Raw genomic sequence first — 27,996 nt, forward strand, 5'->3', positions numbered from 1 at the left:
CTATTAAAACCCACATGGAACATAATGAACATAAAACTGAACTGTAATAAGCAAGGATCTTACAGACCACTAGTGTTGGTACAATTATTCATAGACTAAAAATTTCAAGCAGATCATCTTGCTAGTTTTTAAATCTTAATTACTTTTCTCTTTGTTTAAACATTCTGTACTGAAGAAAACTGCATCACAGATTCAAAAGAATTCTCAAGCCGTCAGACCAGAAACAATTGAAACCCAAGGACCAGCCTTCACTGGAATTCCTGGCTGTGGCACATTTAAGGTTACAGTTTCCTAGAAAATATCTGGGGTAACTATGCGTTTATTACATAAGGCTGCATGACAGGCTTCTGACCTACGCAGGTGAAAAATTCATAATACAAAACTATCAAAGACCACAAGAGCTTTTGGTGACGTGTAAAAGAAAATGTTTGTCAACTGCTAACAGAAACAGCCTGCACTGAAGCCAGTGATAGAAAGATGAGAGATGAAATTACAAATTCTGTTTAACAGAATGCTTTCAGTAATGGAGACTGTACTACAGTTGCTCTGTTACATGGTCCCCTGATGCGAAACTGTAGAACTATCTTTCCACAGAAATTTTTTAAAAAAAGGGAATTGTAAGATAAAAGTATGAAAACTGGATGAACTGGATTGTCAAATTTTATTTGGGCTACGCTGTAGAGCCATCCCCACATCCTGTTTGCAACAGGTTACTCCAGTAGAAAAGACTGTAATAAACTAAAGAGACAACATGTAATTACGTATTTGCATTACGGTTAGCCACAGTCTATAGCAACTGTGGACATCCCTAGTATTCCTTTGTAGTATTGCAATTTCCTCAAACAGGAATGCAGTAAAAGCATCATTCAAATACAAATATTTACATTATAATTACCTCATGAGTGGCATTTCCTCCAGGACACAATCGCTTTAGACTGGACCCAAGTGGTGTAACATCACTCCAATATATACACTGTGTAGACCACTCAAAATCAAGAGCAACTGCATTTGTCATGTTGTGAACCAGTAGTGATGCGTGGCCAACAAGGTCCATTTCCCGTATGTAATAGCGGTTTGAGAATATCAGTTTTGGCTCAGCAGCTGTGCAATATTAAAATCATTGTTATAAATCGAGAACGTTAATATAAAAGTACAATGGTCATTAATTTCAATGTAACTGATGAGTGAAATATACTGATATACCACTAATAACCACTAACCAACATCCACCCTTCCATTTTTCACCTATGTTACACTCTAAGCAGTGATTTAATTATAGATACTATAGCTGCAATTCACAGCCATCACAAACTGTCTCTGTCTTAAGAGAATGCCTGGACATGGGCAGGGAGGGAGGGTCAGGAGAGTGGCGGGAGAAGGCGATACACTATCTGGATGGGAAAGGAGTGGTGTGGGCAGAAGAGAGAATGGAAAAGGTAAGGTGAGGCAATGGGAAACAGGATAGTGCAGGTGTAGGCAAGAGGCATTGCAAGAGCACAGAATAGGCTGTAGAGACAAGTCCCACCTGCAAAGTTCAGAGAAACCTGGTCTACCTTCCAGCACAAGTTTCTCTGAACTACACAAGTGAGAACTGTCTCTCTAGCATCTCTTGTACTCTTGAGTGACCAGATTGTTGATACTATCACTATAGATGGTTTGACTTTGTTAATAGAGCCACAACTTCACCTCTGTGTGCACCACTTTACCACTCTCAAACTGAAGCACTTGGATGTGTTCAAATGGAAATCAGATAGGGCCAAGTCAGGACTTTATGGAGGATGATCAACAACAGTGAATGCAAGGCATCAGATTGTTGCAGATATCATAGTGCTAGTGTGTGCTCTGCCACCATCATACATCATGCTGATGGAGAGGGTGCTCCATGTGTGGATGGACTCTTCAATTAGAAACTCGGTAACAGCATGCTGTTTCTCATACACCAACATAGTTACATTACCCCCCTCGCCCATGTTACATGCTACCGTTCGGAGGGAGCCTTCTTGTGGCAGAGGGTTGCAGCTTGCTTCAGAGAAGCTGAAAAGACAACCAAGTAAAAAGCATTACTTTTCAGCTCACTCGCAAGATATATCATTTGTCATATGAAGTAACAGGTTGCTTTTGACTACAAAAATACCACAAAGGATACCTGTATCACTGATAGCCTTCATCCCTCATGCACAATGAAACAATACACTCCGCACATCAACAGAAAGCAGTCAACTGTGTGTGATCTAAAAATATCTACAAAGCTAAAATCAAATAGTTTATTTCTTCATTTAGTAGAGTGAAGAATACGTGCAGTACACTAGGTATTGTGGAGGTTTAGCTACAAGGAAACACTGAAAACTGATGTACAGTGAAAGTGACATATAACTTTTGAATGGGTTATCAAAATGGAACCATAAGCTATTCAAGGAAAAGCCATCTTCACATGTCTGCAGATTTGTAACAACCATTAATTCACAGACAAGCCTCACAGTCAGACACTAATTTTTACACCTACAATAATGTCCATCTGCGCAAGATAAATGACACAAAGAGGCACTGAAGAAAGCACTTCATAAATATTCTGTACAGTGCGAGGCAACCCACATGGGTAACCTTGGCCTACGTATAAGATTAAACGCAGGCTACTTAGTTCAGTTAGATACAGTAGACAAAAATGATGTAGTACACAGCTTGGCATGTGGCAAGCACATCTGCAGCATTCAATCAGTTAATCACTTCCATTTCCACACTGACTGGACACTAAATAGAACAAAAACAGTGTGGTGTGTGTGTGTGCCACTCATAGCTTCTAAGCCTCAAATTTTATCATCTGTTAAAAGTAAAATTTAACTTATATTTTGGTCTGTCTGTGATGTAATGGTCTAAGTAAAAACAAGACCACAAAAGTGACTAATTGAATATGAATCTTTGAAGTCCAAAACTAGTCCTGTAGCATCTTTAAACAAAGATTTACTCAAATTTGTGAATGGATACTGTTACTAAAGTTAAATCTTTTATATATTGTATACAGCAACATTTCTCAGCATACCACAAGCTACAACACGATGTGTATTGATGCACTGCTCTTTTTAACTTTATCGGCCACTAACTTTTTCGTTCCACTCCAACCCATCGCATTCAACTGATAACTTTAAAAACAAATTGACTTCCAGTATCAAATGGATGACAATTTGTATTACTACCAATTTTGTTTTATAGTCAGCTGGGAAGAAACAATTCACTTACACTGATCAGCCAGAACATTATGACCACCAACCTAACAACAGTATGTCCACCTTCGGTACGGGTAATTGCAGCGACACATCATGGCATGGAAGCAATGAGGCCTTGGTAGGTCACTGGAGGGAGTTGGCACCACATCTGCACACACAAGTCACCTAATTCCCGTAAATTCGGAGACGGGGTGATGAGCTCTGACGTCACGTTGAATCACATCCCAGACGTGTTCGATAGCGTTCAGATCTGGTGAGTTGGGGGGCCAGCACATCAACTGAAACTCACCACTGTGTTCCTTGAACCATTCCATCACACTCCTGGTCTTGTGACATGGTGCATTATCTTATTGAAAAATGCGACTGCAGTTGGGAAACATAATCATCATAAAGGGGTGTACATGATCTGCAACCAGTGTATCATGGTCCCCTACATACCTCCACAGGATCCATGGAAGGCTATGTGAGTGTTCCTCAGAGCATAATGGAGCCACTGCTAGCTTGTCCCCATCCCACAGTACGGATGTCAAGGAGCTGTTCTCCTGGAAGACGATGGATTTGTACCCTCATATCAGCATGATGAAGACGGTATCAAGATTTATCAGACCATGCAGTGCTCTGACACTGCGCCAATGTCCAGTGCTGATGGTCAAGTGCCCATTTCAGTTGTAGTTGCTGATGTCATGGTGTTAACATTGGCACATGCATGGGATGCCGTCAGCGGAGGCCAATTGTTAGGAGAGTTCGGTGCACTGTGTGTTCAGACACACTTGTATTCTGCCTAGCATTAAAGTTTGAGGTTAGTTCTGCCACAGTTTGCGACCTGTTCTATTTTACCAGACTGTCCAGCTTACAACATATGAAATATGTAATGAGGGATGGCCGCCCAGCTCCACAACATCTGGACGTGCTAAATTTTTAATCAATAACTTTACTTAATAACAAAATGTTAAGTGCTATTATATAAATGAGGATTTTAGCACTGAAACTTCATGGCAGATAAAAGTATGGAAGAGCACTGTACTGTAAATGCATACATCTGAGTTCCAGTCCAGCACAGAGCATTAAAGTGTCATTAAACTGTTATGCATTTTTAAACTTATAGTTGTTTTGAATCATGGTTTTTGTTAGCCTTAAATGTGAGTTACTTACTAGTATTGGCTTTGCAAGAGTGTTTATCACTGCGTAATATGTAACCATCAGCACAGGAACAGACATACGAGCCCATTGTGTTACGGCATATCTGACTACAAGGACGATCTGCACATTCATCAACATCTGCACACAGGTGCCAATCTTTTTGATTTACTCTGAAGCCTGGGCGACAAGTACATGCATAGCCAACTTTAAGGTCAACACAATCATGCATGCAAACTTTAGAATTGGCACACTCATTGATATCTGTAAAAGAATAAAAGAAAAATCTTCATTAATGACACCACATCCATTCTCATTTTATGGGACTAAAATAAATAAGCTTACTTCTACATCTAAGAAACCCGTTTTTGTACATAACTGTGTCACAAGTATGACGATGAATACCTGTTGTCATATTGTTATTGTTAAATATCATATTCCATGCACAAAAGATTGAGAGGAAAAACTAGATACAATCTTCATTTAGAGCCTTCACAACCTTACATAACTAAGTTTATTGGTTCATGGAATGAGAGCAAGAATATAAGTACACAGAGAGTAATCATGACTGGAATGCATTTGACAACTGAGTTTATTTTGTGCTCTTTTTACAACAGGAAAAGATCAGAAAGCTGAACATAAGGAATATAAATGAATATCCACCAATATTCTGGGGGCCAGGGAAGATGTATAACACTAAGAATACAAGAGCCAGTCCATTTGAAAACAAATTTTAAATTCCAGTTCCTTTTCTCTCCCTGTAACTTTGCTGATGGTAGCAAAGAAAACACATGTACATTGTCATCACAAGGCTTCCTTAGTAATCTTTCTTTCATATTATTAACATTACAAGTAATGTTCATACTTGTGAAAGCTTTAAACTTCTACCAATGTTTGTTATGTTTGACATGGTGGCATGAACAGTGGTGTTTCTTTTATAAGCTATTAGCGAAAAGACATAAAATTAGTAGAGACAGAATCAGAAATGAAATCTACAAAAACAATACATGGAGAATTTTGTTTTAGTACAATTGGTCATTACTGCCAATTACTTTCTTCGGGTTAATAATGTAATACACATCACAAAACAGATTAAGTGAATCAAACAAGGAATTTAGCTGTAATTTTCTGAACTTACTGCACATCTCTTCATCACTATAATCTCCACAGTTGTCCTGGCCGTCACACAGCAAGGATTCATTCACACAGATGCCATTTGTACATGAGAATAATCCATGATCCTTACATGATATTTCTGTTTCATTTGCTGTAAGGAAAAAAATTGTGATAACTGGATGAAAATTATACAACTTAAGTCAGAGGAGAAAAAACAAAAGACTATTTAAACAGTTGAATATCTTACAGCATGCCTTTTCTGTCTCGTCTGAATTATCTCCACAGTCATCTGCACCATTGCAGGCCCACGTTGAAAGAATACAGTTACCATTGTCACAGCGAAACTCATTATTCAAGCAAGTTTTTAAACAGTGCTCATGTTCGTCACTGCCATCTCCACAGTCATCATCACCATCACAGTAAAAAATCTGTACAAAAGAGGACCAGTAATTTAAATTAACAGGAACTTAACTTAATAGCAGAAAAATAAATGCACAAAAATCTTGTTTATCTGGACCAGGTGGGACGGGATGCCATCCAGATTACCCAAAACCCAGATAATCTAGATATATTCTACTAAATCTACAGACTCTAATATGTACTAGAACATACAAACCTTTTACTTTGACATTAATAAGAAAACTTTTTTGGCACTTATTTATACTTTAGTCTACTTATGTTTAATTACTGAAATAGTGTATGTTTCTTTTGTTTCAAAACTGGGTGGCATTTGAGGGCAGCATTATTGTGTGGATACCTCACTAACATCAGTTCAGCAGGAGTTGTTTCTGGCTGACATTCTACATAAACCATTAGGTTTTCCAGCTGAACCATTGCCTCTGCATGCTCTCTTCTCTCACTGAACCAAACAAATAATGCTCCATTCAATGTTTCATTGTTGCTTTCTTCATTATACCGTGGTTCTGCAAATAGTCTTCAGTCACAGTTTTAAAACAGAAGTGTTCAATTTCTTTTCGGTTCTTCTTCCTGTCTGACACAGCTGCTGCCCCTACACCATATGGTGCAGCTGTGTTTTTCAGCATTTCTACTTTGTCTATTGCATTTAGTATTTCCAACTTTTTGGTCATCGAAGAAACCACTTTCTTTCACTTCGAAACTATTTCACACATACATACTCAAAACACAAGAACACGAGTAGTACAGTTTCTTAACTCTGTAAGGACGAGATCTACACCGACCGTAACAATGGCAGCTGGAAATGGGGGATTGGCAATCCCTATGCTGCTTGTGGTGCCAAAATAACAACTGTATATATACTGTACCACACCAACTGCATACTGCACCTTTTCAGGTTAAAAAACAGGAAAGGAAACAAAAAAAAAAAAAAAAAAAAAAAAAAATTGGATGAATCAGAAAAACTTATTAATGAAGGGCCAGGTGAATGAGGCTCATGTGCAGTACTAATTTCAAAATAAAAGTTTGCTGAATTATAGTAAACTAACAAAGTGTCAAAAAACAGGCAAATATTGCATATTGCAGTCCCACAGACAACAAAGTAGACTGTAAAATAGCAAGATTTTAGAACTATGGTATCCTAGGCAATGAGACAAGGATATGGAGAAAAAGGTTGTTAACACTTAACAAATTGAAAAACCTGGACAAGAGAAAGATGACCATTTCTCTCCACTGTGTGATGAATCTGGCATCTACACCATGATGACACTTACCTACTTTGAGATTCTTCTTGTCAACCACATATATTTGGTAACATCCTTGTGTGGCACTGCATACTCCTCAAATAGCCACAAAGATATTGCTTTATGACACTGTTATCATACTTTAGCACAGCTCTTTAACACTAAAGACTCTAGCCAAATGATTGATAAGATTTACTCCATTGAAAAGGGCAACCGGAATAAATGTTGCCATATGAAAGTTGCCTACTAATTTCTCAACATTTCCTGCTGTTTGAGTCTTTTTAAATTTCTCACCTCCTCTGCTATAATATATAATATCATGCAAATGTAAAATTCTGAGAATACTACAAACAAAAGTGTGAGAGAAACCATTTGTCTCTCCATGTAGTGGAATCTGTAAGGACCAGATGGGTAAGTAAACAAAGTGATGAATAAACTGGCTCAGCTTCAGAACTTGGGTTCTTCATCTCACCTCGATGGCAGATAGAAAATTCTGTTTTAATTATTCTTTGTTTCCCATCTTTATACACTCCTGGAAATGGAAAAAAGAACACATTGACACCGGTGTGTCAGACCCACCATACTTGCTCCGGACACTGCGAGAGGGCTGTACAAGCAATGATCACACGCACGGCACAGCGGACACACCAGGAACCGCGGTGTTGGCCGTCGAATGGCGCTAGCTGCGCAGCATTTGTGCACCGCCGCCGTCAGTGTCAGCCAGTTTGCCGTGGCATACGGAGCTCCATCGCAGTCTTTAACACTGGTAGCATGCCGCGACAGCGTGGACGTGAACCGTATGTGCAGTTGACGGACTTTGAGCGAGGGCGTATAGTGGGCATGCGGGAGGCCGGGTGGACGTACCGCCGAATTGCTCAACACGTGGGGCGTGAGGTCTCCACGGTACATCGATGTTGTGGTCGGCGGAAGGTGCACGTGCCCGTCGACCTGGGTCCGGACCGCAGCGACGCACGGATGCACGCCAAGACCGTAGGATCCTACGCAGTGCCGTAGGGGACCGCACCGCCACTTCCCAGCAAATTAGGGACACTGTTGCTCCTGGGGTATCGGCGAGGACCATTCGCAACCGTCTCCATGAAGCTGGGCTACGGTCCCGCACACCGTTAGGCCGTCTTCCGCTCACGCCCCAACATCGTGCAGCCCGCCTCCAGTGGTGTCGCGACAGGCGTGAATGGAGGGACGAATGGAGACGTGTCGTCTTCAGCGATGAGAGTCGCTTCTGCCTTGGTGCCAATGATGGTCGTATGCGTGTTTGGCGCCATGCAGGTGAGCGCCACAATCAGGACTGCATACGACCAAGGCACACAGGGCCAACACCCGGCATCATGGTGTGGGGAGCGATCTCCTACACTGGCCGTACACCACTGGTGATCGTCGAGGGGACACTGAATAGTGCACGGTACATCCAAACCGTCATCGAACCCATCGATCTACCATTCCTAGACCGGCAAGGGAACTTGCTGTTCCAACAGGACAATGCACGTCCGCATGTATCCCGTGCCACCCAACGTTCTCTAGAAGGTGTAAGTCAACTACCCTGGCCAGCAAGATCTCCGGATCTGTCCCCCATTGAGCATGTTTGGGACTGGATGAAGCGTCGTCTCACGCGGTCTGCACGTCCAGCACGAACGCTGGTCCAACTGAGGCGCCAGGTGGAAATGGCATGGCAAGCCGTTCCACAGGACTACATCCAGCATCTCTACGATCGTCTCCATGGGAGAATAGCAGCCTGCATTGCTGCGAAAGGTGGATATACACTGTACTAGTGCCGACATTGTGCATGCTCTGTTGCCTGTGTCTATGTGCCTGTGGTTCTGTCAGTGTGATCATGTGATGTATCTGACCCCAGGAATGTGTCAATAAAGTTTCCCCTTCCTGGGGCAATGAATTCACTGTGTTCTTATTTCAATTTCCAGGAGTGTATATACGAGGGCCGTTCAGAAAGTAACCTCCGGTTGATTTAAAAAAATACACCAAGTTAAATAAAAATATTTTAATATATACATCTTACAACTACATCTTTGCACTATTTTTCTACATAGTCTCCATAGCGATCGAGGCACTTATCGTATCTCTTCACAAGCTTTGAAATTCCTTCAGCATAAAAATCACCCGCTTGTGCCTGGAGCCAGCCTGTGACCGCATCTTTGAGCTCTTCGTCGACATCAAACCGCTGTGACCCGAGCCATTTCTTAAAATGCATGAAGAGGTGATAATCACTTGGCGCCAGGTCTGGGCTGTAAGGTGGATGGTTGATAACGTCCCACTTGAAGGACTCAAGAAGGGCCGTTGTTCTGCGAGCAGAGTGAGGACGGGCATTATCGTGCAAAAAAACGATACCGGAAGTCAGCATACCACGGCGTTTGTTCTGTATAGCCCGTCGTAACTTTTTTATTGTTTCACAGTACACGTCTTGATTAATGGTCGTACCACGTTCCATGAATTCAACCAACAACACCCCTTTGGCATCCCAAAACACCGTTGCCATCAGTTTTCTGGCAGAAAAATCTTGCGAGGCTTTTCTTGGTTTGGTAGGCGAATTTGAATGTGCCCACATCTTTGATTGTTCTTTTGTCTCAGGGTTCACGTACTTAATCCAGGTTTCGTCACCGGTCACGATTCTGTTTAACAATGGTTCTCCTTCGTCCTCATAACGTGACAGAAAGTCTAATGCAGAGGCCATTCTTTGAGTTTTGTGGTGGTCGGTAAGAATTTTGGGCACCCATCGTGCACAGAACTTACGGTAACCCAATCTTGCTGTCACTATCTCATACAAGAGAGTCTTAGAAATCTGTGGAAAACCAGTAGACAACTCCGACATTGAGAAACGTCGATTTTCACGAACTTTTGCATCAACTGTCTGAACGAGTTCGTCAGTCACCAATGTTGGTCTACCACTCCTCTCTTCATTATGAACGTTTTCTCGTCCACTTTTAAATAAACGTACCCATTCACGGACAACTCCTTCACTCATAACTCTTGGTCCGTACACGGCACAAAGCTCACGATGAATAGCTGCTGCAGAATATCCTTTGGCTGCAAAAACCTTGTGACAGCACGCACTTCACATTTGGCGGGGTTTTCTATTGCAGCACACATTTCAAACTGCCACAAAAACTAAACTAGCGCAGGTACGACGTTCACTCGACCACGGCTTGATGCCGACTGACCTGTTGAGTGCGTGAACGCACAGATGGCGTCGCTACTCCCCCCACAACCCGCACTGTGACCAATCGGAGGTTACTTTCTGAACCGCCCTCGTATATATTTTTTTTAATTTTATGATCTGTTACCTTTTCTTGTTTCTTGTTTCAAACTTCTGCTGTCAACTTTTGATTCTCTCTCCTGTACTGACTCTGTTGCCTCTTGTTCCTATTTGCCTTTCTCTCCTAACTTCACACTCTATTACCTATCCCCTCCAATACATTTCTTTTTCCAAATTCTCAGGTTTTTGAGCATTCAACTCTCTCTCTCCTCTCCACCTAGTGCCACAACCTGCAGCTGGCAACCATGCAATATTAAAATAAAATCTCCAACTATTTTATTTGTTTGTAGTAATACCATATAATGTTACGCAGTAATAAGAAAAAAGTCAAGTTTCATTTCGTAAAAATATATATGTGTATATACAGTTTAATTGACCTTCTCCTAAACAGTTGTGTACTGACTTCTGGAGATGAAGCGTATACACTTGGCAGTGCTTGATGGGCACTGCATTAATTTATTGTCACATTTGCATCAATAATTAATTTAGTAACTGGAGAATAATCATCATATTTTTATTTTGTCAATGATAAGTAATATAAAACAAATAATGCTATAAATATTTGATATCTTCCATATGATTTTACATAATTCAGCTAACACAGTAGTTATTCTTCTTATTTTTGTTTTAAGCATTAGGTCTCCGGTATTAGTGTCCTTAATGCATTAAACTTACCATGGATATACATTGCTGATTAAGACACTGGAACTCCTGTGATAAACAGGGTGCCTGTAAGCAACCCTGCTCTATGCTTTCATCAGACTGGTCCTTACAATCATCTTCATGATCACATACCCAAGCAAGAGGAATGCAACGTCCAGTTGAATTACATTTATGATCTGTCTCTGGACATTTCCTGTGCCCTGTGTAAACATTATAAATTCATTTGTTAGTGCAGTGTACATAATGCATTTGCAAATGATGACCCAAATTGAAGGCGTGTAATAACATATAAGATATTTAAAACATGCTTGAAACTTTAAGGCACAGGTTGTGAAAAAACTGTATAGTCAGCACACATTTCATGCCTGGGTACTGTTGATACTAAAAATTATTTTTCATCAGAAACAAAAATAGCCTTAAGGATATTGCTTGGTACTACAGAATGCAGATTCTGAAGCTCAAACTGTGCAACACACTGGCTGTGGTCTGCACTGTAACTGACTTTTAAGTCAAATTTTGGATACCAAGTCATCACTGTAGGTTACAATTACTGTAAACTCCTTAACGGTGATAGGTACCTTTCACGAGCTAGTCTGAAAACTGTTCATGAAACACTATTTTTATGTTATGTGTCTTAATATTACTCCAAAAATTACTAAGACAACATCAGTGGGCAATTATGTGTGTGCTCTAACAAAGCAAGCCAACAGGTAATGCTAATAGTGGCATATCTAAACCAGTGGCAACCCAGATGGACAGACTACATCAAAGAGACCACATGTCCAATATCTTGTGGCAGCCAGGACTTTGCAGTGTGATCAGGCCAGTTTCCAAAAGGGTGAAAACTTTCAGATCAGAGAGAATCAAGTGAAAGCCCTACTATTGGGTTTACCATGAACATCTGATATGCAGTCATGTGGCAGTTTTCCTACTGGAAATCCTCAGAAAGCCTTGGACAGTAGGACTGATTATGAGCAGTTTAACAGCCCTTTTAAATTATTACCGATTTTTTGAACAGAAAGGTGGATCAAAGTACTAGTGTGATATGTATGGGTTATGTGTCACAAACAAACAAAATGCAAAAGGAACTACAAATTTTGAAGGTGAACTTCATAATAATTTCAGAAAGTAAAAATAAAGTGATATGATCTGTGGACTAAAAGTGTTCATTATTACATACAACTTTTACATGCATCATGTCCATGGAGTTTCTGCATGTTTTCCACTATCACCTACTAACCTTCTATTACGCCACCATCTCTTTCCTGTCTTATATTTTGGAATACAACAAATGACTCCTTTTTTACCACACATTTGCCAGGCTCCATGTCCCACCATCCTCATTTCATTCTCTTTCTGGTCTTAATTACATCTCCAACTGCAGTCTGTTCCCTTATACATCTGTTTGCTTTATGCCTTTCCTATTTATTTCCAAAATGCATCTCTCCATTGCCCACTGAACAAGCCTCTCGTACTGAGTCGTTTTAGCATCAAAAATCCATGTTTCAATGCCAAAATTAAAAACTAGTAATACACAGATTGTAAACTCCCCTTTTCAGATACATAAGAAGCTTAGTTTGGAAACCTCTATCTACTTTACTGTCTGACCACACTAGAAATACATTTTAGGTGAATCTAGAGGCAATCTTCAACAGGGGTTTATGATAGTGACACAGGTGTACAAAATTAAATATATTTACAAAAAAGATAATACTTATGGTATTTACAGAAGTGAGTTAGTTGTTATTAAAGAAAATGAAAATATTGAGAAATTGTTTTATGGTTATGTTAAGATTTCAATAACACATTAAATTTCAGTGTTTCTATGGGACAATGAAAATAGAAGCAAGAGATAAGAAACAATGCATTAATTCTAAAGAATAATGGTTGTGGGACCACTGTGTGTGACTGTAAATGTTGAATACTGACGAATTAAAAAGCTAATAAAATAGAGATAATAGAAGGAGATAAAAAATACATATGCCTGACAAAGTTAAACAATACTAGCAATTTTAAATATGACTGACAGAATAGTAAAATACAGAAACAAATGAAAGAAACATGCCGCAAGAATAAATGAAGTCAGAATACCAAAGTCAATGCTGAACAACAGGCTGAAACAAGGAGAAAGTAAAGATGGACAACCAAATAAATAGGAAGCTGAAAAATTTACATTTGCAATAAATGCAAATACAGACACAAATTCTGCCACAAAATGCATATTTATGTAATAATTTCTGTTTCACAGACTACTGTATCCGTATGAACAATTTTATCAGAGATTGCTGCAATAATTTTTTTAAATATGAGATTACTGGTTTTGGTCTATTTTAGACCATCTTCAGACTTTGCACAATGCTGGTAGGTGGTCGCTGTGAATGGAGCAGGTGCTACACCTCCACCAATACTATCTGCTAACTGTTAGCATTTGTGGAGGCGTGGTGCCTGCTCCGTTCACAGCCACCGTCTGCCATCAGAGTACCGGGCATGAGTCGTGCTTCGGTAGCTCAGATGGTAGAGCACTTGCCCGCGAAAGGCAAAGGTCCCGAGTTCGAGTCTCGGTCGGGCATACAGTTTTAATCTGCCAGGAAGTTTCATATCAGCGGACACTCCACTGCAGAGTGAAAATCTCATTCTGGAAACATCCCCTAGGCTGTGGCTAAGCCATGTCTCCGCAGTATCCTTTCTTTCAGGAGTGCTAGTTCTGCAAGGTTCGCAGAAGAGCTTCTGTAAAGTTTGGAAGGTAGGAGACGAGATACTGGCAGAAGTAAAGCTGTGAGTACTGGGCGTGAGTCGTGCTTCGGTAGCTCAGATGGTAGAGCACTTGCCCGTGAAAGGCAAAGGTCCCGAGTTCGAGTCTCGGTCGGGCACACAGTTTTAATCTGCCAGGAAGTTTCATATCAGCGGACACTCCACTGCAGAGTGAAAATCTCATTCTGGAAACATCCCCTAGGCTGTGGCTAAGCCATGTCTCCGCAGTATCCTTTCTTTCAGGAGTGCTAGTTCTGCAAGGTTCGCAGAAGAGCTTCTGTAAAGTTTGGAAGGTAGGAGACGAGATACTGGCAGAAGTGAAGCTGTGAGCACTGGGTGTGAGTTGTGCTTCGGTAGTTCAGATGGTAGAGCACTTGCCCGCGAAAGGCAAAGGTCCCGAGTTCAAGTCTCGGTCAGGCACACAGTTTTAATCTGCCAGGAAGTTTCATATCAGTGGACACTCCACTGCAGAGTGAAAATCTCATTCTGGAAACATCCCCTAGGCTGTGGCTAAGCCATGTCTCCGCAGTATCCTTTCTTTCAGGAGTGCTAGTTCTGCAAGGTTCGCAGAAGAGCTTCTGTAAAGTTTGGAAGGCAGGAGACGAGATACTGGCAGAAGTAAAGCTGTGAGTATCGGGCGTGAGTCGTGCTTCAGTAGCTCAGACGGTAGAGCATTTGCCCGCGAAAGGCAAAGGTCCCGAGTTCGAGTCTCGGTCGGGCACACAGTTTTAATCTGCCAGGAAGTTTCATATCAGAGCACACTCCGCTGCAGAGTGAAAATCTCATTCTGTAAACACCATTTGTATGTGAAAATGAATGCAAAATACTACAGCTAATAGTACATCATATTTTTAATGATGGTAATATAGTGTACATGTCAATGTCCGAAAACTGTACATTTGTGTGGACTGTGTATAAATTAACGAGAAAGCAAGGAACTAATCTGTAAAGGGGGGAGAAAGCTCTAATGTGTGCTAGAGAATCAGATGTATAGTTAACACCTAGTCACTATTTGCGAAACAGATTATACTTGCAAAATGAAATATCTCATTTGTCAACATTGAACAAACTAGACAGCCTCTTAATACAATGAATTCATCAGGCACTGAAAACTTGAGAATATTGGATCCTCTGTCTCTATTCATGAACTATATCATCATATAAAATCTTAAGCATTGACAATGTCATTCATTTTATATTTTCCAAATTTAAAAAGAAATGATAAATATCAAAGTTTAATATAGGCTGCTCTCTTTTATTTAGTATGTCAGGGGGAGGCAACTTTAAAATGTCTTATGGTCTTTTCTTCTCACAAATGTTTTCCTTCTGACAAAGATCATATTTTTAGATAAAAAATTTATGTAATGCAGGGATCAAAAATATTTTCTGAGAATGTTCTTCAATATGTGTCAGATACAGCTTTTCAACTTTAGTCACAAATTAGTTAAATAACAGAACAAATAATAGCTTACTATGAAAGGAAAATTAGTTTTCTGTTGTCTTTATTGTACACTGTATGCCAACTTGTGAAATACTCATTTCTTCTTTTGTCTTCTGAGGTTTACTAAAATATGTTTGAAAGTAAGAAGGTTACAGAAATGATCTAGAAACAGAAAATGCGCAACTACTATAGTATTTGTTTCCATAAAATTATAGACTTACGGCAAAGTTCAGATTCATCTGAATTGTCAAGGCAGTCTGGCAGACCATCACATTCCCATGATGATGGAATACATTCGGAGTTGTTGCATCGAAACTGATCTGAAGGGCAGTTTTGCTGTGCTGCAATAAAAAAATATCAGAATTACGATTCATCCCAATAATGATAATAGAAGTAGGTCTCACATTATCAGAACACTTTTACTCACAATTAAGCACATTAAATTAAATTATTTTCAGGATTCATATTGAAGAACCAGTTTTGGGAGGTAACCGAAAAGTTAAACACCAGAAACTTGATTCTGTTCTACTTTCAGCAATACTGAAATACTTTTTGGTCTTCCTTAGAAGTATTTAATTCTTTTGATGAGTACATGCTACTGAGTATGATAGTTACATGGTATTTCAAAACAATTTTCTAAAGCTACTTGTTTATAAGAAACCTAAGATTGTCTCATAATATTCTCCACAGAGCACGAAGTGCCATTTTGGTTCCATACATAGCAGTTTCCTTGGTTATTAGTTGTACCTGCAGCAGTCTATCAACATCTTAATTTTAAAACTAAATTATCCACAAGACCACGAAAAACTTTTGATTCTTTTTTTAAATCCACAGTTACTCATATTTTTCTGTTCTTAACCTCAGTTTTCATTGCTGACAGCAAGGACAAAATTGTAACTTGATAATGGGGTAGGTGGTTTGATTGGAAGATCCTGTTACGGATTTCTGGTAATTTGTTTAGTTAGTGTAGTCTAGAGTTTGGAATACCTTAGGAAATCGGGGTAATTATTGTGCTTAATACTTTCCTGACATTTCCACTTCATAATAATATCTCTATCAGTGGCCCCAAATACTGTGAAATCAGTCTAAATTATGTATCAGAAATTGTAAGCTTATACAATCATGACCCATTTAAACTCATTCAGTTCTTTACTGACACTCTGACAAGAAATAGGTTGATGTGTTAACACAATATGTCTACACTTATATAGGCCTACTCTAGGTTCGAAACTTGACATAACACGGAATCGATTCAGGGAGTGTCAGATACTTTTCAGATACAGAGTGCACGTGTAATGGCCATGATGGTCTAGCAGGTGGAGTGCTTGACATCAGTCCCTGAGGTCCCACCTAGGAGCAGGGATTTTTTTCTCATTCCAGTCCCTCTGGCATAGCCCCAGGTCCATTCAGCCAGCTATTAAACTGAGTATAGGAGATCCTTTCCAGAGGTAAAACACATACAGGATGATGACTGACTTGCCACATTCCCCATAGTAGAGTCACAGCAAACACAAAGACTATGCTCTACGTGCAGTCAGGTCAGAAGTCAATTCACAGGTTGAGCACCACAGACTTTACCTTACCTTTTTAGTGTATTTGCCTTACCTTTTTAGAGTAAGTATGATTTGACAGTCTACAGCAAGAATTATGCTGTTGAAGGAATTAATGTAATACGTACACAGATGTTTGATGGTAGAACTATAACAGTTCATTTTTATCTTTTGTAACTAAAAAAGATATTTTGGTCTCTTTGTATGATTTCTTCGTAAATACAGCTCACTGATAGTATGAGATTCAGTTGGCTATTTGCATAGCCAACATCAACATCATGAAGAACATCTGCATAGCCCATGCCATAAAGGCTATTTGTATAGCCCATGTCATAGGACAGACAACAAAACAGAAAATATCGGCAACCATGAAACTGATCCAGCTAAGAATCAAATTTTAAACAGTTATTTTCTATTGTCAAGTAGTTTCTGATACCACCATTTTACTGTCACAAATTGCAAAAACATTTACATTGAAAGAGAATAATAAAGATTGATTATTTATATATATTTTATGAAATTTGTGTCATCAAGTGAGCAGAAAAGACTAAAAAGTCAACGCTGATTTATCCATTATTCTGGTGGTTGACCTGCATTGGCTGCGGATTGTTACTGGAAATACCACAACCAGCCAACTGGTCACTATACCGTATTTACTAAGCTGCACTCGAATCTAAGCCGCACCTGAAAAATGACACTCGAAATCAAGGAAAAAAAATTTTCCCGAATCTAAGCCGCACCTGAAATTTGAGACTTGAAATTCAAGCGGAGAGAAAAGTTTTAGGCCGCACCTCCAAATCCAAACAAAGTTGGCCTATTGTAATAAGAGAAACAATTTAGCTCGAATGAATGACGATAAAGCCACAGTAGTTTGGTTTGAGTCGTAAGCTTAGCAGTTAAGCTTTACCAGGTAGCCATTGCTATGCGTCAGGTGCTCCGTCATATTTATTCGGGTACCCTTCCTTTTTCACGTGCTTCATCTGGTTTGAAGTGATTGCTTATTTTTCTTTGATCTGATAAATGCTGTTCTCTTTGTTATAGGTGTTTACGTCACTCTAAGCTGAAAATGCATTACTGTACTGTGTCATGCATTGTTTGTCGCATTCTGATAATGAGTGTCTACGGCCTGTCGTCGTTCATGGCATGGCTTGCTTTTGTGCACACTACTGCCGCTTACAATTAAAAAGAGAGAGAGAGAGAGAGAGAGAGAGAGAGAGAGGAATCGTCTCATTAGTGAGACAATGGCAAGAGACTGCTATTTGTTGTTACATACACTGCTGCTTTCTTTGATAATGATCAACAAGAACCAAATAATAGACTGTGTATGATAGATGATGTTCCGAACGAGAATTTAGCGAAAATTTTTCTCCGTTTGAAAATCTTTGCAGGCGCCTCTTTAGTACATTACATTCTGCACAGAAATTACAGTCATCATAGATTTAAAAATCTAGTCAATTGCTGTGCTTCATTTCTGACTGTATCACTATTAGGCATAAGAATAATACAAATATAAACATGACATAATATGTATATTCTTCCGCGTTTGCTGTTGTCTCACTCTAGTTTCGTAGTTTATTAGGCAGACAGGATTTAAACGAGATAGCAGCAAACACGAAAGAATACATGGCAAAATGTTTATATTTGTTTTATTCTTATGGTGAAGAGAATATTGCATGTGATTTGCACTTCATAAAAGTTCCTATTAGCAACCATCTCTTCCCGAGGTAGGAAAAAATTAGGAACGTAGAGTTGGCCATATTGACAAACATCCCAAACAGTCTTGCCAGTTGGATTTTCGTAGTACATTGAAATGCTGCTAAATTTGAAGATGAACAATACGGCATTTGTATTTACTTTATTGGATAATGTATGAAAATGCAGTGGTCGAAACTCGGGGCGGAAAAAAAAAAGCTCGTCTTCCACCTTTTTTTTATTTATTTACTGACGCAGAGATTTTGGCGCCAGTATTTATCTTTGTGCCTGCAAAACATGCCTGTGTAGCACTACATATATTCGATGGCAGAAGTTAGTTGTGACGGGACCTACCAACATTTTTCAGAACTTCCGCTTACTCTGCACTCGATTCTAAGCCACAGGCGGTTTTTTGGACTACAAAAACAGGAAAAAAGTGCGGCTTAGATTCGAGTAAATACGGTAGTTCTCCAAGTATTTTAAAAAGTTCTTTTTTGTCACTGGAAAGAAATAATATCATAACTTGGAAGAAACACTCCGAAGTGTAAATCAAAATGCATATTTCTTTCATGGAATGAAATGAGTACAAACAACCATACAACCATTCATCATACTGTGGAAGTCTTGAGAAATATATACATACACTAAGAAGAAGCTAAGGAATGAGTGTGTGTGTGTGTGTGTGTGTGTGTGTGTGTGTGTGTGTGTGTGTGTGTGTGCATGCGCGCGCGCACTCGCGCATGCGCATGAGTGTGGAAGACATGCATGTGCATGAGTGAGTGTATGCTCGAGCTTCTTGTTGTTGTAGCTACTCACTGCACAGTGTCACCATTATATCACTGGTGGTTGATTGTCTTTACTCATTGCATTATTTGGTGTCCATCAAGACACTTCAATTGTATTTTTTTATGCATAGAAAGAAACAGGCACAATTTACTTCTTAAATAAAAAGAAGTGACTAAAAACAAACTGATACTCTCACTTCCTCTTGTATCATATCAGTGATGTGTGATCCACTTGTTACCCATGATTTCATCTGCAACAACTATGATTACCAGCCATTAACAGAATAGGGTCTCTGATTTCATACTTTATCCCACTAAGGTTCCTCAGACAAAAGGAAAGTAGGTAAATTCCAGAATCAATACTTACCACAGTTCCTCTCATCTGAACTTAGATTATCTTCACCAACATCATCACAGTCATTAGCATTATCACAGCGCCACTGCATACTGATACATTTTCCATTTTGGCATCGGAACTGATCATCTCGGCATGCGGAGGTTGTAACTAGAATGTATAAAAAATCTCACATTCTTCTTTGCACAGATGTTTAAAATTTCACTACAAGATAAATCCCCCAATTTTTATCACTCAGATTGTCTGTTTCTCTATTTTTGTTTGAGGATGAGGTCTTTTTGTGATGAACATACTGAATAAAAAGTACTAAGTTAACTTCCCACAGCACGTTAACTAAGAAGCTTTTATTCATTACTTTTGTTGGCTTGAATTTGAATACTATGCAACATCTACAGTACCAAATTAAGTAAGTATTTGTATGTGACTTCATCTTGCCCCTTTCAAATTGATGCTATCCAGTTAATTTTTATAAATATGAATGCTGGGAGATATCTTACAGGTAACTTTGAAGATGACATTGCATTATGAGAAACCAAACAGATTGAATAATATAAGTCACTCCTGTAACTTCAACCAGTTATTAATAAATTTTTGAGGGAGACAGTGTCAATTTTCTATTTCTATGAAGTGCTTGCTTATTGTTCAACAAAATGTCATTTTACAGGCTGGGATGGGGAAGGGGATTGGAAGACTGGGCACAGAAGATGATTCCATTTGAAACACAAGGAGAGTGATAACAGCAGCTTGGGTGGTAGGGTGGAGGAGAGTAATGAAATGTGGGAACTGGGATACATAATATAGCCTGTACGACAAAAGCGTGAAATACATAGGATGCAAAGAATAAGGAATGCAGAAAAATGGATTGAGGAATAAAAAGACATTAAATCTAGCTAGTATTTCAGAAGCCCCCCATGAACCATAGACCTTGCCATTGGTGGGGAGGCTTGCGTGCCTCAGTGACACAGATAGCCGTACCGTAGGTGCAACCACAACAGAGGGGTATCTGTTGAGAGGCCAGACAAATGTATGGTTCCTGAAGAGAGGCAGCAGCCTTTTCAGTAGTTGCAGGGGCAACAGTCTGGATAATTGACAGATCTGGCCTTGTAACATTAACCAAAACGGCCTTGCTGTGCTGGTACTGTGAACGGCTGAAAGCAAGGGGAAACTACGGCCGTAATTTTTCCCGAGGGCATGCAGCTTTTCTGTATGGTTAAATGATGATGGCGTCCTCTTGGGTAAAATATTCTGGAGGTAAAATAGTCCCCCATTCGGATCTCCGGGCGGGGACTACTCAGGAGGACGTCGTTTAGATATAGTGGGAATTAGCAAAGTTCGGTGGCAGGAGGAACAACACATTTGGTCAGGTGAATACAGGGTTATAAATACAAAATCAAATAGGGATAATGCAGGAGTAGGTTTAATAATGAATAAAAAAATAGGAGTTCTGGTAAGCTACTACAAACAACATAGTGAACGCATTATTGTGGCCAAGAGACACGAAGCCCACGCCTACAACAGTAGTACAAGTCTATATGCCAACTAGCTCTGCAGATGATGAAGAAATTGAAGAAATATATGATGAGATAAAAGAAATCATTCAGATAGTGAAGGGAGACGAAAATTTAATAGTCATGAAGACTGGAATTCGATAGTAGGAAAAGGAAGAGAAGGAAACGTAGTAGGTGAATATGGATTGGGGGTAAGAAATGAAAGAGGAAGCCGCCTGGTAGAATTTTGCATAGAGCACAACTTAATCATAGCTAACACTTGGTTCAAGAATCATAAAAGGAGGTTGTATACATGGAAGAAGCCTGGAGATACTGAGAGGTGTCAGATAGATTATATAATGGTAAGACAGAGATTTAGGAACCAGGTTTTAAATTGTAAGACATTTCCAGGAGCAGATGTGGACTCTGACCACAATCTATTGGTTACTAACTGTAGATTAAAACTGAAGAAACTGCAAAAAGGTGGGAATTTGAGGAGATAGGACCTGGATAAACTGAAAGAACCAGAGGTTGTAGAGAGTTTCAGGAAGAGCATAAAGGAACAATTGACAAGAATGGGGGAAAGAAACACGGTAGAAGAAGAATGGATAGCTTTGAGGGATGAAGTGGTGAAGGCAGCAGAGGATCAAGTAGGTAAAAAGACGAGGGCTAGTAGAAATCCTTGGGTGACAGAAGAAATACTGAATTTAATTGATGGAAGGAGAAAATATAAAAATGCAGTAAATGAAGCAGGCAAAAAGGAATACTAACGTCTCAAAAATAAGATTGACAGGAAGTGCAAAATGGCTAAGCAGGCATAGCTAGAGGACAAATGTAAGGATGTTGAGGCTTACCTCACTAGGGGTAAGATAGATACTGCCTACAGGAAAATTAAAGAGACCTTTGGAGAAAAGAGAACCACTTGCATGAATATCAAGGGCTCGGATGGAAACCCAGTTCTAAGCAAAGAAGGGAAAGCAGAAAGGTGGAAGGAGTATATAGAGGGACTATACGAGGGCGATATTCTTGAGGACAATATTATGGAAATGGAAGAGGATGTAGATGAAGATGAAATGGGAGATATGATACTGCGTGAAGAATTTGATAGAGCACTGAAAGACTTAAGTCGAAACAAGGCCCCAGGAGTAGACAACATTCCATTAGAACTACTGACGGCCTTGGGAGAGCCAGTCCTGACAAAACTCTACCATCTTCAAGAAGAATATCATAATTCCAATCCCAAAGAAAGCAGGCGTTGACAGATGTGAAAATTACCGAACTATCAGTTTAATAAGTCACGGCTGCAAAATACTAACGTGAATTCTGCACAGACGAATGGAAAAATGGTAGAAGCCGACCTCGGGGAAGATCAGTTTGGATTCCGTAGAAATATGGGAACATGTGAGGCAATACTGACCCTACGACTTATCTTAGAAGAAAGATTAAGGAAAGGCAAACCTACGTTTCTAGCATTTGTAGACTTAGAGAAAGCTTTTGACAATGTTGACTGGAATAATCTCTTTCAAATTCTGAAGGTGGAAGGGGTAAAATACAGGGAGTGAAAGGCTATTTACAATTTGTACAGAAACCAGATGGCAGTTATAAGAGTCGAGGGGTATGAAAGGGAAGCAGTGGTTGGGAAGGGAGTGAGACAGAGTTGTAGCCTCTCCCCGATGTTATTCAATCTGTATATTGAGCAAGCAGTAAAGGAAACAAAAGAAAAATTCGGTGTAGGTATTAAAATCCATGGAGAAGTATAAAAACTTTGAGGTTCACCGATGACATTGTAATTCTGTCAGAGACAGCAAAGAACTTGGAAGAGCAGTTGAACGGAATGGACAGTATCTTGAAGGGAGGATATAAGATGAATATCAACAAAAACAAAACGAGGATAATGGAATGTAGTCTAATTAAGTCGGGCAATGCTGAGGGAATTAGATTAGGAAATGAGACACTTAAAGTAGTAAAGGAGTTATGCTATTTGGGGAGCAAAATAACTGATGATGGTCAAAGTAGAGAGGATATAAAATGTAGACTGGCAATGGGAAGGAAAGCGTTTCTGAAGAAGAGAAATTTTTTAACATCGAGTATAGATTTAAGTGTCAGGAAGTCGTTTCTGAAAGTATTTGTATGGCGTGTAGCCATGTATGGAAGTGAAACATGGACGATAAATAGTTTGGACAAGAAGAAAATAGAAGCGTTTGAAATGTGGTGCTACAGAAGAATGCTGAAGATTAGATGGGTAGATCATGTAACTAATGAAGAAGTATTGAATAGGACTGGGGAGAAGAGGAGTTTGTGGCACAACTTGACTAGAAGAAGGGATTGGTTGATAGGACATGTTCTGAGGCATCAAGGAATCACCAATTTAGTATTGGAGGGCAGCGTGGAGGGTAAAAATTGTAGAGGGAGACCAAGAGATGAATACACTAAACAGATTCAGAAGGTTGTAGGCTGCAGTATGTATTGGGAGATGAAGAAGCTTGCACAGGATAGAGTAGTATGGAGAGCTGCATCAAACCAGTCTCAGGACTGAAGACCACAACAACAACAACATTTCAGAAGCTGAATCTCCAAATACTGCCAGTACAAACACATTTAAAAAAGAATCAAACAGCTGTTAGCTTTCAGAACAATATATAGGGTATAAAAAACTGTATGTTTTAATTTTATGAAATTTATGGGAGATAAAAAGAAACATATTTTTATTGGACAAAATGTCACAGATGTGTAATTTCCCCACTAGAAGGTTTTGACACTACCGATTTCATGCACTGTTCAAACCGCCATGTGATGAATATTGTTTTAGAGATGTTGCCGATGTCCTATGCATTTCTTTTTGTATGGGGAAATGAAACGTTTTGTGTATGAGACACTGGTAAAAACTCCAAATGAGCTGGCTGCCCATTTGGCTGAAGCTGCAGCCATCGTTCATGACACATCTGGTTGTTTTGAGTGTGTTAGACAATCATTAGTATGCAGATGCTAGATGTGCATTAATATAAATTGACAATATTTTCAATAACATCTCTAAAAAAATATCCATCACATGGCAGTTTGAACACCATCTCTGAACATTACTAGTGTCACAACTTCCATGTACCGTAATGGGTACCGGTGATCCTGTGACATTTCTGTCACATAAAAAATGTTTCTTTTTATCTCCTCTAAACACACTTAAAATTTTGTACACATGATTTTTTTATATACTGTATATCTTCTACTGGGAAGGAAGAGGAATGGCTTGTGGGAGGTTCCTTCTCACAATAAATGAATTATTCTTAACTTGCATTTTGAGTGCCCCACACTTGTTAACTAAGGGACGTTATACAGATAAAGTGGCCTATAACAAGCACTAGTGGTTCACCAATGTATTTTTTCTGCCAAATAGCTTCCTTATTAAAATTGTTGGTAGGAAAATGTAGAAACCACATTCATAATTTCATGGATTTTATTCAGAGACTTGGCAATGCCAGGCTAAATAGTATGGATGGTCTCATTAGTTTTGACATGGTATCATTACATACCAAGGTACCTTTAAAGGACTCTAGGACTCTTGATAAGAACATCACAGCCTTATTGGAACATGTGCTTTTGTCATCTTATTTTCAGTTTAATGGTGAATTTTATGAGCAGATTGATGGAAGTTGCTATAGAAAGCCCCCCTCTCCCCTCTGGTAGCTAATTTATTCCATGGAAGACATGACACTGGACACAGCATGTTTTAAACCAACAGTCTTCTGGAAGTGTGTGGACGACACATTTGTAATATGGCCACATGGGATGCACGAATTACATCAATTTCTTGAGCATTTGAATTCTATCCATGCTAGTATCAAATTTACTATGGAAATAAAAAAGAATGGCTGCCTCTCCTTTTTGGATGTTGTCATTCACCTTAAAGTTGATGGTACATTAGGACATGCTGTATATCATAAACTAACACTTACAGTCTATATCTACATGCCTTTATCTGCCATCACCCTTCGCAGACCATAGGTGTCCTTAAAACCTTAGAGCATAGGGCGCACTGTATATCCGATAAAGATAATTTGCAAGAAGAGCTCACATACCTCAAGAGCATTTTTAAAATAAATGGATTTTCTCTGTAACAAATTTGTTGAGCATTCAATGTAAAACCTAGAATGCAGGTATATGATGGGGAAGAAGATAGTAATTCCTTCAGATCAAGGGTGCTTTTGCCCTAAGTGACTGCTCTTTCCTCAAAGATAGACCGTATTCTCGAGAGACACTGTGTTAAAGTGATCTTCTGGCTCCCACAAAAATTGCAGCTTTACTTGGCTCTATAAAGGACGATTTATTACTTCGTAAAGTGGGTGTATATCAGATTCCTTGCAGAAATTGTGAGAAGTTATACATAGGCCAAAAAACATGCACCGTTTATGAGATATGTGTGGAACATTGAAGACACCCGCTTATCACAGCCAGAGAAGTCAGATGTGGCTGAACATTGTACTGATACTGATAATGTAGTTCAATGAACTACAGTGATGTGAAGATTTTAACATCCACCTCTTCCTTTTCGGACTGTCTTTAAGGAAGCTATAGAGATTAGATTAGCTAATAATTTAATAAATGGAGATAATAGTTTTAATTTGGGCACAGTGTAGAATCCAGCTCTTGGGGTAATTAAACTGCAGAGAAGTCATCATGGTATCACCACCACTAAACATACATCGATGAACGAATCGAATGTCTGTACATCTTCGCTACAGGTGGTGTGTGTCTAAGCGTATCTCTTTGCCACTGACTAGTGACTGTGACCTGCATGCGCAATACTGTCGTGGTGGAGGACATCAGGCCGCACTTGGCACCTTGTCATCAGTCTTGCGACTCACTCTGGGGATGGCCAGACAATATGCATCTGAAATATCAGTGAAAGAAATTTTATTTGAGTGCTGCATGCCCAAAATTTAATGGACTATTCATTATGCCATGAGAAGTTGAAAATGCAAATCAAGTGTGGTTTGGTAGCTCAGTGAGAAAGTGACAGATCACTAACTCAAAGTCTAAAGTTCAGTTCCTAATCTGTTGTAAGAGATTTTCCTGTCATTCATGACTGTGTTGCAGCAATTATCACAGTTCAGACTTTGCAATACGCTCAGAGGCATACAGACAAGCTGCCTACAAAATTCTGCTGTTGTGTGCCAAAATACTGCTGGCACAATACTCCACAACAGTGTGTGTCTGCCACAGTGGTGGGCTGGATTTTCACATCCCGTGGCACAACACTGTGCTTCTGTGGTCACATCAGTGACCTAGGATGCACTCCAGTCACAACATAGCTGGATACAATTCTGCCCTTAGCAGCACTTGTATTCATACTACAACTGGTACCTGGACTTCCACCTACAGTAAATTCTGTAACAGTCTCCATGTCACCCAATGGCCACATTTAGGCACTTCAGCTTCACTTGACAGTGTAATCAGCCTAACTAGTGGACAGCAAGACACTGCCAGATCTGATGGGTTCTGGGTCTTTAGCCAGTGTCACTGAGGGTAGACCTGCCCTAGGGTCTCTCTGTCAGGCACTCCAAGTGACTCCAAGACTCCTGGGTTTGGCACAGGGCATCTTCACGCCAGGCTTGCTATTTGCTGCCACTGCAGTGTAAGCCCACAGGCCGCCAGAGGTGCCTACCTCATGTGAATACAGCCAACACGCTGACCTGGGCCTTCTGCTGAGGTAGCACCACTGTCACAGTATGAATGTGTCACAAACCTGGAAGTCATGCACAGGTAGCAACTATTGCCTGGATTACTACACATGCCACTGAAATGCCGTCATCAGTCTCTTTATGGAAGTCTTGCACGATAAAGTATGTAATTACTAATTGACCTCTCCTGATTCTGCACTCAACATGGTCCTGCCACAATGCAACTCAACATGATTCTGCCACAATGCAACTCACCACACTACTCACACCATTCTGAGGCAGAACCGACCATTATGAGGCAGTGTATAGCAATCCCTCCAGCTGTTATTGCCAGTAGATGAATCTTGCTTGTGCTGTTTCCTCTTTATTCAAGCAGCTCCTCGTGTGGCCTCACAAGATTCATCAGAGAACATTCCGGGACTCTAAATCGGTCCTTCTGCACTGAAGGTAGCAATGCTAACCATCTGATAATGAAGTGCTGCTGTCAATAGAACAATACTAATCTACAAAACATCAGTCATGAAATTTAATGCTTACAGCCAGACAGTTGACTTCTTGCATTAATATTCCAATTACATATCCTCAGACTTCAAGAAGAATATAATAATTCCAATCCCAAAGGAAGCAGGTGTTGACAGACGTGAAAATTACCGAACTATCAGTTTAATAAGTCACAGCTACAAAATACTAACATGAATTCTTTATAGACGAATCGAAAAACTGGTAGAAGCCGACCTCGGGGAACATCAGTTTTGATTCCGTAGAAATACTAGAACACATTTGGCAATACTGACCCTACGACTTACCTTAAAAGAAAGATTAAAGAAAGGCTAACCTACATTTCTAGCATTTGTAGGCTTAGAGAAAGCTTTTGACAATGTTGACTGGAATACTCTCTTTCAAATTCTAAAGGTGGCAGGAGCAAAATACAGGGAGCGAAAGGCTATTTACAATTTGTACAGAAACCAGATGGCAGTTATCAGAGTAGAGGGACATGAAAGGGAAGCAGTGGTTGGGAAGAGAGTGAGACAGGGTTGTAGCCTCTCCTCCGATGTTATTCAATCTGTATATAGAGCAAGCAGTAAAGGAAACAAAAGAAAATTTCGGAGTAGGTACTAAAGTCCTTGGACAAGAAATAAAAACTTTGAGGTTCGCCGATGACATTCTAATTCTGAGACA

At 39.7% G+C, this 27,996-nt stretch overlaps 1 protein-coding gene across 1 annotated transcript in view; it reads right to left on the reverse strand.

Annotated features, from left to right (window-relative positions):
* LOC124619330 (low-density lipoprotein receptor-related protein 1) overlaps positions 1–27,996 on the reverse strand; it is a 756,280-nt gene that overhangs the window by 112,279 nt on the left and 616,005 nt on the right. The window contains exons 44-50 of the mRNA XM_047145639.1: positions 19,668–19,805; positions 15,495–15,614; positions 11,094–11,281; positions 5,722–5,902; positions 5,497–5,625; positions 4,374–4,622; positions 896–1,101 (exon numbers count right to left, since the gene is read on the reverse strand). Of these exons, the coding sequence (XP_047001595.1) occupies positions 896–1,101; positions 4,374–4,622; positions 5,497–5,625; positions 5,722–5,902; positions 11,094–11,281; positions 15,495–15,614; positions 19,668–19,805 (1,211 nt within the window). The remainder of the gene's footprint in view (positions 1–895; positions 1,102–4,373; positions 4,623–5,496; positions 5,626–5,721; positions 5,903–11,093; positions 11,282–15,494; positions 15,615–19,667; positions 19,806–27,996) is intronic.

The sequence above is a fragment of the Schistocerca americana genome, chromosome 6, assembly GCF_021461395.2.
Source record: "Schistocerca americana isolate TAMUIC-IGC-003095 chromosome 6, iqSchAmer2.1, whole genome shotgun sequence".
Lineage (NCBI taxonomy): Eukaryota > Metazoa > Arthropoda > Insecta > Orthoptera > Acrididae > Schistocerca > Schistocerca americana.